Source organism: Nannospalax galili, unplaced genomic scaffold (assembly GCF_000622305.1).
Source record: "Nannospalax galili isolate Female #2095 unplaced genomic scaffold, S.galili_v1.0 scaffold207, whole genome shotgun sequence".
Classification (NCBI taxonomy): domain Eukaryota; kingdom Metazoa; phylum Chordata; class Mammalia; order Rodentia; family Spalacidae; genus Nannospalax; species Nannospalax galili.
In genome coordinates, this window is record NW_008358517.1 from 6,953,357 (window position 1) to 6,972,865 (window position 19,509).

Genomic DNA, 19,509 nt, shown 5'->3' on the forward strand with positions numbered 1-19,509 from the left:
TTCCACAGATGATTTTTAATATTAACTTCAAGAGATTTCAGTATTTCAAAATTTTACATTCATTCTAAAATCAGTTATAGCACAAAAAAAATTCGTAGCATTTTGCTTGGAAATATTACACATTCAGTAAGTAAAGCCTTCTTTCCCATAAGAGTGGGAAAACAAAATTACTTTGTAAATGTACTTTTTTTTTTTTTTTTTAAAAAAAAAGGTCAATGAAGATTTTGATGAGCACAACAATCAAGGCAGCAAACAGATGCTGCCTCTTCTTTCCTCCCCCTCCTCCCCCGGCCCCCTTCTTCACTCTGGGAATAGGTGGAGTGAGATGAGGTAACTGCAGGCCAGTGACACCAGCAAGAACTCATCCAAGGTCATGGGGTGGAGTGAATAGGGGCAAAATCTTCGTGTTCTGGTTTCGACAGTAATATACTCTTCATAGCAACATGCATCATATGGCAAGCTGAATGACCTAGAGATATATAAAGGGAAAAAAGTGTTGTAGATAGGCTTGAGATTGCACTGCAGTCTATGGGAAATCAGTCTCCGTACCTCAAACAAGACTCTGAGGAATTCTATGGTTTTTTTTTGTTCACAAGAGTGCCTATCCTGTGCACTTCATCCCTAATGTGAACCAGGAAGTGCTATTAACATACTTGGGCTTTTCAGAATAGTTCTCAAAGACTTAGAATTCAGAATTATAAAGCATATAGCACTTTGTAATATGGATCTGTTCACTGTTATGGAGGGTCTTCCAGAGTCCAACTCAGGAAAAATGTACAGCACTGGAATGGATCCTGTAGAATCCTGTAGTTAGTTACTTCAGAATGAGAGCTGGCTCAGTAGTCCATTTTATTAATGGTACAGCTGGGTTCAATCTCTGGAATTATCTAAAAGAACTTACAGGGATTTTTGTTTGTGTTTTTTATTTGTTTACTCAAGACAGACAGTACCTAGCCCAGGCTGGCCTGGAGCTTGAGAGCTCTTGTCTCAGCCTCTCGAATGCTGGGAAAACTCATAGTTCTAAAGTTTCTCTTAATTTCCTTTTTAAAGAATTGCTTTAATTCTCATGGTTATGGCTGTGCACACTGCCACTGCAACTTTAGCAAGTGAAATAGGCTTCCATGCAGGCTGCTCCAGCCACACAGGCTCCCTTGGAGCAGGATACCACGCCATTCACTGGACCAGACATACATAAAGAAAAGGCCTTTCCTCAAAGTACTGCAGTATTCCAAGCCCAGACTGCTTGCAGGTGTACAAAAAAGGCTGTGCAATCACTCTGGATGTTTGGATGAGCATTGTAAAACTGCTTTGTAATTTACTTCCTGGCTACCACAGAATCTATTTAAGTCTGATGGGTACATAGCCCCCCATAATCAATTTAATAGGCAGAATCAGTAGGTATTAAATACCACTCTGATACACTATTTGGGAAAATGCCTTGGAATTTCTGTAAGGTTTGGAAAGAATGAAGAGATACCTTCTGGGAGAAGCGGGAGGGACAAACTGGAGTTCTGTTTCCTTTTATTTATCCTTTACTATGAAATGGTTTATACACTTCTTTTAAAATCTGTATCAACTTAAAAAATTTGTGGTTCCAACTTGAAGAATATCTTTTAAGACTTTCTTAACAGTTTGATAATTATCAGGACAAACATATGTGTAAGGAATATATAACAGCATTATTATCCTCCATTACGAAAAAACAAGCTTAATAATATTCTCTCAAAAAAAAATTTTTTTTTTTTTTAAAGACAGAATCTCCCCAGAACTCATCAGGTAGCAGGCTGACCTTGATCTCACAGCTATCCACCCACCTCTGCCTCCTGAGTGTAGTGTGTGCCACCATGCCTAGGATTCAAAATTCCTTCTACAGGGGAAAAAAAAGAAAAAAAGCTGTATCTTAAGAACCATTACTCTTTTGCCCAGCTGATCAACAAAATGTCTGGGTTTAAACTCTGGGGCTATGATGACACCAAGTGGGGATCCTCTACTGGAATCCTCACTGTGTGAGTAAAGATGACAAAGTTCATTGAGAGGAGGTGATTTGCACAAGTGCCAAAGCTCCCCATGGCTGAGGCTGCATCAGACTTCAGACATCACCAAGCTGCTCTTTCCGGCAACCATCATCATTTTTAATCACAAGAGATCCTGTATCATTCACTTTGCTCTCCCTGCCACGGAAATGCCTAGCATCCAGTATTCCTGATGGACAGACCCAGGAAATAAACTTCAGTATAGTAATCATGTCTCAAAGAAAGACCATTCTGGAGCAATGTAATTAATATAAAAAATAAGGTTTTTAAAACCTTTCAAAGACTTAAAAATATTTTCATAGCTTTGTGAATAAAAACTATGAGGAATAGTATTGAAAGCCATGTTTATAGCAGCAAACTGAACATTCACAGTGCCCACACTTACCTATTTAGGGGTCCATAAATCAAACCTAACTGTTATTTTTCTCTCGCCTTCCATGACCATCCAGAGGTAAGCAGTGCCATTTCCCCTGAGGTCCTGAATTTTCAGTGTCCCCTTCACCTGATAACACCTTTTTTGCTGGGGACCCCTTACCCCAACTGGCCCTTCTCTGTCAAGTTTACAGTGATAAGGGCCCAGAAAGTCTTAGCAGTTCCATCTGGCTCTCTACATAGCTTGCCGCCCACTCTGAAATGTGTATGTGAACAGCAGCTAGCAAGAAAGGAAGAGCGGGCACTGGGAGAGAACCAGGCCAGCCCAGGACTAGAACTCTGATAGAAACCACCTCTGCTCATAGTGAGGTAATAGCCTCTGAGAAACCCATTTTGTTGGTTGCATGGTATGGCCAGATGCCAAGAAAGACTGAAAGAAAGCTGGTCAACTCTGGAGAGTCGCAGGGCACAGTGCTTGTAGGGATCTGCAGACTTAATTCTCCCCTCACTTTGACATTTTCCATTCATTTTCTTCAAAGTGGAGTTATCGCCTCAGAATCTTGGTAGGGATCACATTCTCTCCTTCATGTTCTCTAGCTGTAGGGGAAGGCTAGACCCTAACACACACACTCCATGACATATTGGTGAGGTTGGAGAACCCCTCTTCCCCACCTGACTTTGTCTTACACAGTTGCAGTTCTTAGAACAAATCACAGAATCTAAATACCAGGGCCAAAACATGTTGTTTTCCTGAGGAGTGTGAAAACCTCCCAAATACATTAGAGCTGAAACAGACATAAAACCTGCTAAAGTCTTAAGAAAGCAATTTTTAACAGATACATCAGTCTGTTTTCATGCATTTTATGAGGAAAAAGAGATGATCAACACCAGTGAACAGACATTAAAAATACCTCACAGCATCTAATGTCGAGATTGCTCTCAAGTCTCTTGTCATACTTCTTGTCCCCCCACAAGTCCCACTCAGCCCCTTTGCAAGGCAGTAGCGTCAGAGCATCATACATTTGTTTCCAAGCACACATCAAATGCTTGAACAGCCACCTGGAAGGAAGCAGGCAGAGAAAGTGTAGGCTGAGCATCTAAAAGCTGTGTACCTAGGTCGAGGATCCAGTACTTGCAGGTGCCTGGCTGCCCGCCGCTGCAGTAGGCTGAGCCGACAGAGGAAAGCGAGTCCAGCGTGTTAACTGGCTTAATTCCGTTTGGCATGGTGAGTGGGGAGCTATCGGTCCAGAAACTCGGCCCTATCTCTCCTTACACGACAGCCAGAGTAATTCACTCCGTAGCACAAGCAGAGGAGGGCTCAACAGACACAGACACAGACAAGGGACACAATGGGGACAGGCATGCAGAAGGGGACCCTGCAGCTCTGCAGGCGTCAGCCCATAGCCTGGACTGAGCGCAGCGCTCCTCCTCTCTGGTCCTAGGCTGGCTTCTAAGCACCGCCTAGCAGTTGGGGCTCACTTGTGGGAATATCCAGGCAGGGATTACAGTCTACCACACTGACTCTAATTGGAGCTCAAGAAAATTCTGGAGGCACCCTGGGAACCAGATGTCTCTCCTCTCCCGCACTAGCCAGGGCTGGCTTTCCTTACTCGGCAAAATGTGAAGTGACAGATACCCTCCCCGCCCAAGCTTTCTGGACTGCTCCACTGATTTGGGCTTTGTGTACATCTGGAGGGAGGTCCTCTCTGAGACATACAGCAAACAGGGCCTCCCGATGAGATTTGATAAAAAGAGATGTAATGTGGTCTGAGAGCCAACTGGTTACATCACTGTGCTGCAATGCTACCCCTCACTTATTAAAAACAGTTTCATTCCTCCTTCCAGGAAGCAGCCAGACAAGCAAAAATAAATATTCTTATATATGATTTGTAAAGGCACATTTAGTAAAGCATATCTTAAGAGCCCACTCCTGTCTTCTTCACAAACTGGATATTCGTTAGCTATACAGATTCTTACTGCCACTTGACAGTCTCCATATGTTCATCTCCTTGTCTCACACGCACAACAGCCTCAAGCAAGGGGTACTACCCACCGGATGAAAATCATAAGGCCCCAAACCTCAGGGCTAGCGTGTGCCCTCCTACTCCTCCACACGTGGTGTTCTCCAAAGCAGACCATGAGGGACTGCCCTTGTTTTGGAAGAGTCTCCACATTCATGTCTATTACACCTAAGCCTTCTATTAGTGTTGTTTTATTGCTTTTCTAAGACTTCCCTGTTGCAAAATAATTTATAATTTCTTTAAACTTTAAAAAAAAATTTATTTTTATTTTATGTGTATGCATGTACTGCCTGCATGTTGGTAAGTGCACCTGTGTCGTGTAATGCCCACGGAGGTCAGAAGAGGCTGTTTGGATCCTCTGGGATTGGAGTTACGGACAGTTGTTAGCTGCTGTGTGGGTGCTGGGATTCGAACCCAGGTCTTCTGCAAGAACCAGTGTTCTTAACTGCTGAGCCATCTCTCCAGCCCCATAACTTCTAATTTCTAAGACAACGAACAACTGTTAAAAAAAAAAAAAAATGCTATGACATGGCCACAGAACCCAAAGGAAATGGTTTCAGAGACTAATGTCTATGACACAAACTGGCATAAAATGGGGCCTTTTCATATGTTTTTGACATTTTAATTTTATGGCTAGGATTGGGTATTTAGGGACTCACAATGAGCTTCATATTCTTCTTAAAAGAGTAAACGCAAACCACAAGCTTGGTTTTCCCTATAATTGGTCCAGTGATAGATCCAGATGGCATGCTTACACCAGGATCAAGAGAGAGACACAAGCTGCACACAGCACTTTTCATACAAGGAAAAGAAACTTTATTACCAAATAAATAACCTCATTTGTTGGCAAAACAAGCGCTGAAAAATGGCCATCTACAGGAAATCAAGTTAATTGACATTCTAAAGTTTCATTTACTAAAGCCTTTATTAAATGGTTTACCTTCCCCCTTTCTAAAAATACTGTCTGCCAAGGAAAGGCTATTAATTAAAAACCAGAGAAAGCTGTCAAGGCAACAAATTACCTTATGTTTCGTATAAGTTCTCTAATGAAGGAGGAAGGGGCTGAAGCTTAAAAATGAGTATAGTAACTTTGGCTAAAGATGTATGGAACTTTCCCGTGACTCATCTCTCCAAATTTCAGGATCACATCTGCCAGAAAGCTGCAGCACAGTAAGTGGTGTCAAGAGGAGGGAGTGCTCTCATCCCATCTTCCTGCTCTTCAAGGAAGCCTGGGGCTAGGTCCTTTATCCAACAGGGGAATGTAAGACATACCCAGTAGAGATACCACTGGCCCTACCTTGAAGGGCAGCCATCTAACCTACTAGATGGAGATGTGTGGGACCAGCAATGTGGAAGTCAGCAAGCAGAAGGCATGGAAGATAAATTAAGGGGAAGGAGGAGGCTCAAGTCATTGGCAAAAATACCCAGGAATAAGATTTGAATGAACTCTAAGGTTTATTTCTCCCTCCTTTAGATTTCTGGGAGAACCAAAGCCGGAACTCCCCTGGGGAGGAGACACAGTGTAAGATACCCACCCATGACTCATGACTCTAGAAAATGGAAGAATAAACAACTGTGGTGGTTTGAGTGAGAAATGTCCCCCATAGGCTCAAGCAGTGGAACTCTTGGTCAGCTGGTGGCGCTGTTTGTGGTGGTTTAGGAGGTGTGGCCTTGCTGGAGGAAGCAGGGGGGGAGGGCTTTAAGAGTTCTTAGCCTTTCCCATTTACTTGCTCTCTCTCTCTCTCTCTCTCTCTCTCTCTCTCTCTCTCTCTCTCTGCTTCCTGTGCATGTTTGAGTGTGTGAGCTCTCAGCTTTGGGTCTGTTGTCTGCTGTCATGCCTCTCCCCTGCCATTATGCACTCCTCTTTTGAACTGTAAGCCCAAATAAACTCTTCCTTCTATAAATTGCCTTAGTTTTATCATAGCAACAGAAAAGTAACGAATATAATAACCAAATAAATAAATGTGGCACAGAGACAGCTTTCCTTACAGAAGAATGCAACCGATAAATCAGACTAAATACCACTAGGCTAGCAGCATACTAATAACTATTGTAGGCAAAACTATTGATGGATGCCAAAAGCAGGATGAGAAAGAATATTGGAATGGTTCACAAAAACTTATCCTCAAGGCACTGCTTAATTACTAGTGGGAAGCAAGTAGCTATGGAGGTAGGTGCTGCAGCCATCATCTCACGCAAATGAAAAGGTCAGCACACAGGCTCCGCCCATGGCTCTCTTACAACTGCTTTGGGGGCCATTCTTGCCAAAAGTGCTCCAGCTACATTTAACTCTGAAAAAAAACAGGTAATTCAAAGTGGGGGCATCGTACAAATTACAGGGCCAGTAAGCCTTGAAAGATGGACAAAGACTGAACAGCTTCCGTAGGCTGGAACACCAAACTCTGCCTGATCCTGGACCTGAAACTAAGCCAGAAAAAGGACATGAAGTAAAATCCATGATAAGGCCTTGGGCTTGGTTAGCATTCTGATCATGCGTTGTGGTATGGGAGACGCTACTAGGCGGAGAGTGTGGCAGAGCACATAGGAGCTCTATACCATTTCTGCAACTTTCCTGAAAGGCCCAAATTATTTCAAAATATAAGTTGTAAAAATTAAAAACAACTATACTGTGCCATTAAAAATAGCTGAAGAAACTGAAACCATGAAAAGTAACTGAAGGAGGTAGGCAACGGTCGCAGACCCCAAAGACGTTATCACCAATCCTGTCATATGTTCAGTTTTCCTTCAACAAGATTTACCCAGAGTTCAGTCCTGCAGATGAGGGTGCTGGGTCTCTGAAACACCACATCACTTTATTTCCTCACTCCACCTCTGTGGCCCTCGTTCTCCCCTGTTTCCACTCTGCACAATATGCCCACAGTGCTGGCCTCAAGCACAGCTGGGGCCCCCATGCAGTCTCTCAGGTTCCACGCACAAAGATACTCCTGTTCCAAGGAAGTTTGCTCTGGTTTCTTCACCCCACAGATAAAACCTCCGGCTCTGGAGGGACCAGAATGACGAAACCCTGTTTCTTAGGCTCCATTCAGCAGAGAGTTCCTGCTGCTTTCGCAGTTGTCAGTCTACAAAAGCACCTTTATGGAGGCATTCAAACCCTGCATTTGGGAGCCCAGAATCGGAAAAGCTCCTTTTCACTGCTTATTTACTATCTCTTTACAAACTATGTGAATTTTCCCTTCTTCAACAAAGTGTTCAAACCCTCCTTTTCGAGTCTCATGTTGTCTCTGTGACCCTCTGCCTGCCATCAGCACTGTGCATTGATTGTAGACTCGCATGAGGACAGATAACTTCAGACAGTGCACTCTAAAAACCAGAACAACTATTCCAAAAATAAAATTAGAGCAACGTAGCTAGCCTTGAATGGCCAACCTATGCTTATGATGTCCCAATCCCATCAAATTTCAGAGACGCAGGTCACACATTCACAGGGGATGTGACAGGAAGTTTAATTCTCTAGCTCTTCAAGGAAAAGGGAGGGAGACCAAATGTGTTTGTTTTGGGGAACAGGGGCAGATGCCTCTGATTCCTGCAAGAAGGCTGCAAACTCATAAAGAAAACATGATTTTCACTTGGTCTGGGATTTCCCATTCACATCACTCACGATGAGTGCACTGTGAGCACATTCTGTGACTGACTAGAGGAGGACAGGAAAGCTGTATCCCAAAGACCAGGAGAAACATTTCCTGCAAGAGGACTTCTTTGGGCAGCAATAGGCATTTGGAATGATCACATCATAATTCAAATCAATGATCCTTCCTGAGGAGGCTATGAAGGGTCCCTACCTCTTGGGAGTGCACAGAGCCACGGAAGAGACAAACAGTTTGGGTTGTAGCAGACCTTGCATATCAGTCTTTGGAATTAGCTCTTCCACGTGGTATCTGGCTTTGGACAAATCTGTCTCTGAGAGTTTCAGCTACTTCCTTGGACTTTGTAGCTGGTCCACCAGGGAGACTGTCTATTGCTCCTAAAAACTACTGTACATCATGGACTCAAAGCTTGTTGAATTATTTAACTTTTCTATACTTCAATTTTCTTATTACATAAAAGACAGATCAGAGTCTGCATGCATATACACACAAGACACACACACACACACACACACATGCACATACATACATACACAATCACACAAACATATGCACACATAGTCTCTGCCAGAGGTAATCAGAATGAACTCTAAAGAAGAGGAGTACAGTGTCTGGCAGACCAAATCCTTGGTGCATTTTCTCTGTTTTTACTGTTCATTTTCAAAGGCTCCCACAGCCTCCTTACCATGGGCCAAGATGTGTCTCCATCAAATTATTATGCTCAAGTTACAAACCCCAATACCTCAGAATGAGACTGTATTTGGAGACAAGGTCTCTAGAGATAATTAAAGCAAAGCTCTTAAGATGGGCCCAAGTCTAATCTGATAGCATCCTAACAGGAAAAGACATTTAGACACGAAGATGGCGGTGTGCACAAGGCAGCCCGGGGCTGGTCAGTAGTGCAAACAAGGCCGGGGCCTCCAAGGGAATCAATCCTCTGGTCCCTCCATTTAGAGACTATGGCCTCTAGAACTGGCCTTCTAAGGAAAAGACATCTGTCAGAGCTACCTGCCTGGGATTCTGTGGTGGCAGCTTCACAGATGAGCACACCTGCCTCCCTGCTTGATAGCAATGTACTCTATAACCCAGGCTGAAATGGTCTTAATTATGTTTGAACCAGAGGCAACTAATCTAAATCAGAGGAAAAGAAACCTTAATATTCCCTGCCAGAAAATTCCAAGTTCTTCAGATTCACAGGAAAGCAGAAAAGAAGGGAAGGAGCAGAAAACCCAAAGGTCTATTCCCTGACAATTGAAAATAATGAGTTCAGAGCTGCCTCGAATAGCGGGCAGGGAAAGCAAGCCTGCTTACTGTCTAAGCAGATGCTTGAAAGGCCCTTCAAATAATAAACACCTTCTATCCTTGTCTTACACTTGACTAGAAAGTGTTGGGAAATTATGACTTTGAATAATAAGCAATGTGGAATGACTATGCTGCCTCAAGGGTCCCAGGAATTGTTGCTCAGGTCAGTGTGACTATTCAGTTCACAGTATGACAACAGTGTGACTGCTCAGTCCATATAGGACCACTCAGCACACAGTGGGACAGATCAGTTTGCAGTGTGACTGCTCAGTCCATAGATGACCACTCAACACACAGTGGGACAGCTCAGCCCAATACAGTCATTCAGCACAAAGTGGGACAACTTAGTCTATATGTGACTGCTCACTGCTCAGTACTAATGGGGACAGTTCAGCCTACATTGTGGCTGTTTACCCAGAAAAAACTCTAAAAAGTTCACATAGTTCACTGGGCTCCAGAGAGAACACAGAAGAGGGAACAAGGGAGCTCAAAATTCAGTCCCATATCACTGACTCCACTGCACGTCTTTAATCCCAGCACTTGGGAGGCAGAGATAGGTGGATCTCTGTGAGTTAGAGGTCAGCCTGGTCTACAAAGTGAGCTCCAGGCCAGCTGAGCCTACAGGGATCTCAAAAAGACCAAAAAAAAAAAAAAAAAAAAAAAAAAAAAAAAAAAAAAAAAAAAAATCCCAACAACAAAAACGAAACAAAACAAAAATTCACTGTGAAATATTAGCAATGAGAAACTGAATCCTCCAGACAACAGAGAAACTCTGAATGAGGTATGGAGACTCTAGGCCACAGACTGAATCTCATGAGTGAGTTTCTTATATGTGGCAAAGTGGCTTGATCGTGAACAACTTTGTATAGTCTAGGTTACGTGGTCCACAAAAGCTGAGCAGGAAAATCACCTGTTCCCTGAAACTTCGGACACTTACTGTATGAAGAACTCTTGATTTATATCTCTTCCCCTAAATCTGTAATAAAAATGTAAGCATTTTAGAGAGACATTCTTAACACAAATATTTCAATTATTTCACACATCACACACATCATAGGAAAAAGTCATCAAAAGCTCACCTGGTAAGACAAATACACAGACAGACCCAAGATTTAATTTATATGAATGATTTTAGAGAGTGACTTAGGATATTTTATTGGGATTTTTACTGGTCTAGCTAATTATGATGTCATTTTTCACTAAAAGTTGACTTTATCTTTAGCCCTTCAATTCTATTTCTATTTTTTTATTCCCATGAACTCAACGATCCTTGTGCTAAGTTTCCATGCTTATAAGGGTTCAGACAGGACAACTCAAGGTTTCCCTGTGCCGCCACACTTGATAAACTTGGTTTGAAGCACTGCACATTCATGAAAAAGATTTCTGTGGATTGATATGGAGTCAAGTAATGGAAGAGTCCATGAGTAAGTGAGGATGAGCATGTGTGCACACAAGAGGGGGGGGGAGATTAATTTGTATTTCTGAATAAAATACTGGAAGCATAAGGAAAACAGGGCTATCTATATGTGGCTAATGGTACTATGGGAAAAGAACTCAGCTTATTCCTTTTTGTGTTTTATTTCTGAAATGGGAAATTTCTAAAAATGAGCAATAAATCTTTTTTTAAAAAAAACAGCTGTTTTAATTTTTCTTTTAAAATTTGTGTGTGGGGGGGCATACACGTGGGTCCTTGGGATTGAACTCAGATCATCAGGCTTGGTGGTGCCTTTACCCACTGGGTCATCTTGCTGGCTCCAAGTAGTAAGTCTTAAAATTTTGTTTTTGCTTTTTAGAAAAAATTTCTGAATGTATGAGGGGGTCACTGAAATTGTATGAAAAGTTTTGTGCCCCTGTATGTTTTCTGAGACGAGGCCCCAGAGTCTCCAGAGGATTCGCTCAGGGACACTGGACTCAAGACAAGTAAGGCTATGCTTCAGAGCTAGCAGAGCCGCTGTCTGCACTCTCCTTCTCTGTGCACTATAGCTCACCAGTCTGGACCTACTGCCAAGTCTATCGAGATTCTACTTATGGGAAAGCTGCCCTTAGGACCACGGAGTAATCACAGCATCTCATCTCACACCTCCCTGAGCTTGGGCCCACCTCTGTGGCTAGTTTACCAAGAGTCTCCAGAGCCACCTCTGTTTAGCTCCAAGTACAAGCCTGAGGAAAACAGTTTCTCTCCACACACAGCATTTAGTCATCTCACAGTCGTTAATGAAAACAGCACAGTGAATAGTAATGCTCTTAAAAAACACATCGTCTCTGTGATTTTTCACAGCTTTGACAAGCACCCGAGGGCACACATTTATGGAGGAATCCCTAATTTGACTAGCTAACAGTACTCTGATATCTATAAAATGTCAGAAAAGTAGGGTATGTATGTGTCTGTGTGATGAAAGTCTATCTTCTAGAGAGTGAGAAGCCCAGCACTTGCCACCAGGCCTATTGCCTGCTTCAACATGCCTGGCCGTGCTTGTCCACTGAATATTTGCTAACTCAGAGCCATGGCTATATTTGGGGGTGGGGGTGTGTGTGTGTTAGACAGAATCTTGCTAGGTAGCCCAGGCTAACCTTCAACCTCAAGAACCTCCTACCTCTAACTCCTGAGTGTTGAGATTGCAGGCATGTACCACTACATCCAGCAAGCAGTGGCCATTAAAGCATGTGTGGGAAGACACTGTTTAGGCCTTTGCAATATCTGTAATTTTGTGATGATCTAATATGGATACTGTTCATACCTGCCCATGATTGCTTCTGTTTTGAGAAATAATGTAAAGTTGGAATGTGAAAATGCCCCAAACATAAAGCACTCAACAGAATAACAGCTGCCTGTGTGGCTCTGTAATTATATGCTCCACAGAAAGTGCTTCTTAATCACAGGTCTGGGATTGATTGCTCGGCCTCAGATACGCAGTGCTCAGGAGAGGGACAATGTTTCTCATTCTTGGTGCAACTCCATGTTCTTAGGTTTTTCTTCCCACAGGGATTTACATTAGCAGCTGTTCAAACAGAATAAAACGGCTCTTTTCCAAGTGAATTAAAAAGCTGTGCACAGAGCCTCCATTATTTATATATATTTTAAGAGTATGTGGGCAGGTATTTTGAAATGTCTATGCATTGGTGTACCTAGGGTGTGTTTTCTGATGGCAGTAGCCATGTGGTAGGACACAAATGCATATACATAGCAGAACCACTCGATGGTGTCACTGAGATTTTCTAATTCCCCCACACTCTTAGAACCTCATTAGGTCACTAGAAGTCATGAGTCAAGTCCTTACAAGTCTTATTTGAGATGTAAAGCTGAAGATTCACCTGGGCCAAGCACTTCCTGCTCTGGAAGGTGAAAGAATGAAATGCAAGTCATCTGAAATTCTGGTGGGGAGATGCTAGAGGATAGAGTCAGAGCTGTGGGCTTGGCTACAGGGTCTTCAAAAGGCAGCAAAGCACCCTGGCCTTTGCAAAGCTGCTGCTTTTATGAGGGGTAGTAGGGGAAAGGGGTGTGGATGGCCTCATGTGGTGTCCTTATTTGAAGGGCTGCTCCCAAGATGTGGAAGCCTGATGAGTTGGTCTGCACCGTGAGCCAGCCTTAGGTCAGGGCAGGCTCCATGTCCATGTTCAGCTTGGATTAACCATGTGCTATTGAGAAGTCACTGGTATTGGACATCTCAATTCTGATCCTACTATCCAGGAAAGAGCAGAGGACAAGGTCACAGCCCTGTGAGTAGGGGCACGCGTCCGTCCCTAATGAAAGGTTGGCTTCTGCCATCCATACTGTGCCCTTGAAGGGCTGGAAACATGGTTTGGATGCAGTGGATTACTACTGCTTGTTTTCCAAGGGGGAGACACTTAAGCACATTCTCTGCTTTGGGATTTGCTGGAAGTGCAGGTGGCCCAAGTTCTGCTTTCTGAGTGCAGATATTCCTAGTGACCTTATGAGTTTCCCTTTTCCCATCTGCAGACCTCAAGAAGTTCTGGTCACCTGGTCTCACCTGTACACCATGGGGCTGGGGGAACAGGAGAATTAGGGGAGACCTGTCCTCATCCTAAATTCACAGGGTAAAGGGATAGAAACAACAGCAATCAGGCACAGCCATGACCTCATGGGCCTAGACACTAGACATTAGACCAGGAGGTTGTGGACAGGGATGAAGTGAGGAAAGCAGCCACAGACAGACAGACAGACAGACAGACAGACACAGTAATTTGGACAATGGAAACATGCCCTTATTTCACACTGACATAGTGGTTATACAATTGGTTAAATGGAAAAATGGAATCAGCTGTGGAGGTCAAACCCCCCAGCATCAGGCCTGAGCCCATTTAGTCATTCATCAAGAAATTATAAGTGATTCTGAGGAGGAGCCCTTAGCATAACAGTGTATTTCTTTGAATTTTGAGTAATGGTCTTAGTAAATAAATCTGTAAAGTATATAATGCTAATGTTAAAAAAAGAAAGTGCAGGGGGCTGGCAAGATGGCTCAGTGGCTAAAAGCACTGGTTGCTCCTTCAGAAGACCTGGGTTTGAATCCCAGCACCTGCATGGCAGCTAAAAACCATCCATAACTCCAGTTCCAGGGCATCTGAGATCCTCTTTTGACCTCTGTAGCTATTGTAATGACACAGGTGCACTTACATACATGCAGGCATAACACTCATACACATAAAGTAAAAATAAATAATTTTAAATAAAGCACAGCCTCTCTTTGTCACTCCTGTATGACCCATGAATCATGGCTCCATCTTCTTCATATGCAGTCTCGCTGTGCTGGCTGCACAAGGGGCTTCTCTGGGTCTCTTCACTCCTCACTGCTTATCTGCAGTTCCACGTTAACATTTACAAACAGCTTGGCATCTGCAGCCATCACTCTTACTGAGACTTGCTTACAAGACTTCCCATGAGTTCCCATGACAGTTCTTACAGGTCTTCAGTGATCACTGGAGCTCATTTAACAGGGACTATCTTTCAGGTTGCCCTGTGCTGAAATTCTTGAGAACTAGAACAAGACTTACTCTGTTCATTCTTGATTGCCACAGAATCATTGGATATTACTTTTTTTCCTTTAGGATTTTTCAAAAAAGAAAAAAAGTTTGATTGGTGAGAAGAGTCAGGGAGTAATGGTTAGGGGTAAGTGAGCAGGAAAATCCTCTCTTGTGTTATCTGATGTGCTCCATCAAGGGCAGAGGGTGTGTGTGTGTACATCTGAGCATTATATACAGGGGTGCAGGTGCACACATGTGTGGGTAAGATGCAAGGTCACACAGGATGTGTTAGGAACTGGGTTCTAGTCTATGGTTAATGGAAAGCTCCTGAAGAAACTGCAGCAAGAGCTGTACCATGGGATTTGTGCAGAGCTGTACCATGGGATTTGTGCAGAGCTGTACCATGGGATTTGTGCAGAGCTGTACCATGGGATTTGTGCAGAGCTGTACCATGGGATTTGCGCAGAGCTGTACCATGGGATTTGTGCAGAGCTGTACCATGGGATTTGTGCACAGCTGTACCATGGGATTTGTGCAGAGCTGTACCATGGGATTTGTGCAGAGCTGTACCATGGGATTTGTGCATAGCTGTACCATGGGATTTGTGCAGAGGCTATAGGGAGATCACAAGGTAATGGCTGGGATGGAAAAGAGTGCAAAGTGAAGGATGGGATTACTGTATCTTTGTTTATTCCTGTGGCTGTGCACAAGACACCAGCAGACTCAGTATCTGGTGAGGGCTCCTTCCTCCGTGTCCTCTCATGGTGGAAGGGAAAAGTTCCCTAGGACTCTTTCATAAGGGCACTGATTTTGCTCCCAAGAGCCCTGCCCTTGTGCCCTACCTGTTAAGATCAACACACCAGGGATTAGAGTTCAGCACTTGAGTTGTGGAAGAATGTAATGTTCAGCAGCATATGATCCAGCAATTCCACTTCTGGGTATACCTACAACCCTGAAAGCAGGAACTCAAGGAGATATTTGTATGCTCTAGCATACAGCAACTTTAATATACACTAGTGAAAAGGTAGAGGCAAACCAAATGTCCATCAATGAATGGATAAGCAAAGTGAGGTATATAAACACAGTAGAATACTATTTGGCCTTAGGAAAGGAAATTCAGAAACATGCCAAACACAGATAAACCCTGAAGACACTACTCTAAATAAATTAAGTCAGTTCCCAAAGGACAAACCCTCATATAGGTAGTGAAACCCATAGAGATAGAAAGTAATGGGCTGTTGCAAGGGCCTAGGGGGAAGGGAGAATGGGAGAGGTGCAGTGATTCAGGTTCGTAAGATTAAAGGGAGCTGTGGATGGATGTTAATGGCTGTGCAGGATTGTGAAGACACTTATGCCATAAAACTGTAAAGTCAAAAATAGCCAGGCTCAACATTATGTGTCATTTGGTACAGATAATGCAACACAATGAGGAGGCACAGGTGTGTTTCCATATTACTGGTAAGCAGATGGAGGGGGAGAGAAGGGGGTACTAATATTTTAGATTTGAAAAAGTTGGTTAAGGCAGTCAACAGAAAAGTGAGTTGGGTGAAGAGAGGGAGGAGCAGAAAACTTCAGCACAGACCTTGAAAGAGGCAAGAAGATGGATGTGGGTCAAGCCCCGAGGAAAACTTCCTTTCAGGTAACTGTAGATGAAAACAGCACTTTCTTACTTTAGTCCAGACTAAAGACTGTCTTGTACCGCATTTGTAAGTGAGGATCGTGTGCATTCTCTCCAGTGTGGAAGTGTCCACTTCTCTGTAGGTGCCGTGGCTAAGCCAAAAGCCACAGACAGTTGTTCTGGAATACATTTTACAGTGGTAAAGGGTAGGTGCTGAGGTACAGTCCTGGGTTAGAGCCTCCAGTCACCAGATCGCAAGAGGTTTTGTTTCTCTTGTTAGTTGTTTTTTTTTTCATCCAAAAGAGGGGGGAGGGATGCTGTAATTATGAACCATCTTAAGAGAGGCTGATTTCTGTAAGCAGGTGGTGTCTTTCTAGACACATCAAAGCCATCTCATTATGGGTTGACATAAAGAAAGGATGGAAATTTGAATTGGACTTTATTCAGAAAAACCTTCTAAGAAATATCAACTTGGAATGTCAGAGCTGGCAGGGATTTTAAGAGCCAGCCTAGGGATGCAAAATTAGCAGAGGCACAGTGGACATTAGCACTCTGGGCTCCCAACAGGAATAGTCACTCGTGCCTGAAAGTTCTAGCCACAGGCCATTCTTACTGCCAGGTTTCTGAGCTTGTGCAGCCCTACTTCAGTGAAACACAGCTGTGTAGGATCTAGGAGGGACCATCCAAAAATCAGCTCACTCTAATACACCATGTGTGGGGCAGGCAGGACATGCGTGGTTCATGCTAGGATACAGGCTGTCCTGGTGGCCTTCCAGATTCAGTGAACTGGTGAGCAGCATGGAAGGATTTCCCCCAAACAATTCTAAGACAAATTCCTATTTTATCAGGAAAAAAAACCCAAAAATCTAACAATAGGAATAAGGATTGATGTTCTGCACTCCAGACATGTACCTGCAGGAAGTCAGTGACACTCACTTGCCTAGCTGCATGGCATAGACAATGGCCATTTTCCTGAACATCTTCTATTTTTCGTGCCAACTCTGGGGACTGCTGTTGTCAAGTGACCCGCACACAGCTTGGGGCTGATTTCCTGCAGCTGAACACTCCAGGACCTTTTAGATGTGAAGAGAAGAGCTACTAGGAGCTTGTGTCTCAAGGCTGTTGTAATCCCAAGTACCCAGGAAGCAGAGGCAGGAGGATTACCAAATTGAAGGCCTGGCTAGGCTATAGAGTAAGGTATTAAAGCTGAGTAACAGTGAAAAACCCTATCTAAAAATAAAACAGTGTACTCGGGGGACACAGTCAGTGGTATAACACTTGCCTAGCAGTCACCAGGCCCCGGAATCAATCAATCAATCAATCAATCAATCAATCAATCAATCAATCAAATGAAAAAAATTAGAAAAGACTAACAGTTCAGACGGAGCTATCTTAAGGCAAAAGGAACATTTTGAATAATCTCACAGGAAACAGACATTTCTGATATTCCTGTTTACTTTCTGTCATGAAGAATAAGTAAACAGAAGTGTTACGAGTTGAGACAGTGGAAAGGAAAAATCTTGGCTTGACTGGAGATTAGAGGTGATTACTTGACACCTCTTTCCAGTCAGTCAAAGCTTGTTCCCAAGGATCAAGGCAACTGGTGGCTTTTAGTGTGAGCTGTCCCTTGGGCTGGCTGAGAGCAAAGGGAGGACCCTCTGACCGGGGGCCAGCCCCAGAATTTGCAGTCATGGCAGACTGCACAAACCAGAAACATAAAACTGACCAAGCACAGAGACTTGCTGCAGCTTTGTTCTATTTTAGCACATTCACTGTCTGCTGAGTCGGTGACTAAGATGCTTTGAGGAAGAACAGCAGCTAGACCAGGGCAACATCAACACCCCAGGCAATATGTCTGCAGAGGATGTTGGAAGTGCAATTTTCCAAAATAGTCTGTTCCCATAAATAAAAGTCTTTCTCCATGAAATATGTTCACAATAGAGTCTAGTTTCAGATTCAAAAATATCTTCATGAAAATCAAATCATGGGATTAAATTTCTGATTCATTTTAAATAAGCTGTATCTTTATCCTGTCCTCAAATAATCATATGGATATACATAGGCTTGATATAGGATACCTGGCCTTCAGGAGTCCCAAGCATTCTCCCTGTCTAACAGAGTTCCAGGTCTAGCTAAGTCTCAGAACGAGCAAGGGAATGCTCGCACCACTCAGCGCTGGAGCACTGAGACTTCCTCAGTTGATCTGAGCATGTGCAATCCACTAGACCCTTTAACTGGCTTATTCTTCACCAGCAAACAGACAGTTACCCTTATTGGTCATGGATTTACACACTGAAAGGTTATGGGAGCTTAAGTTGTTGAAGGGGAGTTAGGAAAGAAATATACTGCTAAGGCCCAAACTAGAAAGCAATGTGCCTCTTCCTCCTGCCTAGAAGGGTGGGCAGCTAAAAAACAAACTTTAGGGAATAAAGTATGGGATACAGACTGTAATGGCAGCATCTTTGTGTTCAGGAGTTTAGAGAACCTACTTTTATGACACTGCCAGTGGTCAGACCCACTACAAGAATGATGCAAACTGAGTTTTGTGAGAGAGGGGCTGATTACCTCACTGGCTCCTGATTTACCTCCTTCATTGTTGCATCTTCCAGGCTCAGAATTCTTACAGTGCAATGAGGTGCAGCATTAGATACCAGGTAAGAATCTAAGTGTGGACAGCAGGCATCAATAACAGTCCAGCACATACCAATATTTAACCAATCACAGCATCATGTACCTCTTTTCACATAGCACAAAGCGGGACTGGCCTGTGGGCCAACTGGGCCAAAGCAGGGCCTCTGGAGAGTCTGCATCTTTTTTGGGTTTCATTCTTTCTTCCTCATCCCTTTTACTGTTCTAACTTTCTGAAAATGGCATCTGGTCTGCTAGACAGACATTGGTTAAGGCTATCTGACGTCCTGTGCCTCTTGAACCTTAAGAGGATTCTTTGAAAGAAGCCTGTTGGAAACACGAAGGCAGGTTTCCTTCCTTAATCCACTGCTCTATCCCTGCCAAGTCTCGACACCGAGGGAGCAAGCAGATACTCTTCAGCTTCCTTGCACTAAAGGGAAAATTAAAACAAATCAGGAAAAGGAGAGAAATGAGAACCCAAGCCTCAAACTGTCCACCATGCACAGAGCAGGTGTCCTCACTGAGGAAATCCTTCCTGGTAAGGATGGAGTGTGGATGCTTTGTGACAGGCAGGGAGGACTGACTTTTCAGGTACCAGAATACCACAGGATGTATTCACACGGAAAAGCAAAATGGCATTGCTACATAAAAACAACCAAAAATAGTTAAGTGAGGTAAACACCAAGTTCTTTCCCCTTAGCCAAGCTGCAATTGTAAACGCCAGGAAGTAAAGAACACACTGCAGGAAAGGCACATACAAAGGAACTCATTTAGAACAAGTGTTATTTGAAGCATGTTCAAAAGTTTACCACCTCTAGAGGACAGAGTAACTCAAACTCAAGGACTTACACAGATCAGGCAACTTTGGCTACCCTGGAGTGGGCTAGAAAGAGTAGCTCATGCATCATAGACTTCTCTGCAAGCTCCAACTACACATCACAGAAAGGTCA

General features: G+C 43.5%; 1 protein-coding gene across 3 annotated transcripts in view; it reads right to left on the reverse strand.

Annotated features, from left to right (window-relative positions):
- Nucleotides 1-19,509, reverse strand: part of Trio (trio Rho guanine nucleotide exchange factor) — a 348,717-nt gene that overhangs the window by 59,540 nt on the left and 269,668 nt on the right. The window contains exon 35 of one of the 3 annotated variants that reach the window (XM_029557992.1): nucleotides 4,791-4,925. The exons of the other annotated variants lie outside the window; for them this stretch is intronic. Coding sequence (XP_029413852.1) covers nucleotides 4,903-4,925 — 23 coding nt within the window. The 3' untranslated portion in view covers nucleotides 4,791-4,902. Of the gene's footprint in view, nucleotides 1-4,790; nucleotides 4,926-19,509 lie in introns of those variants that run through there. 3 annotated transcript variants of the gene reach the window in all.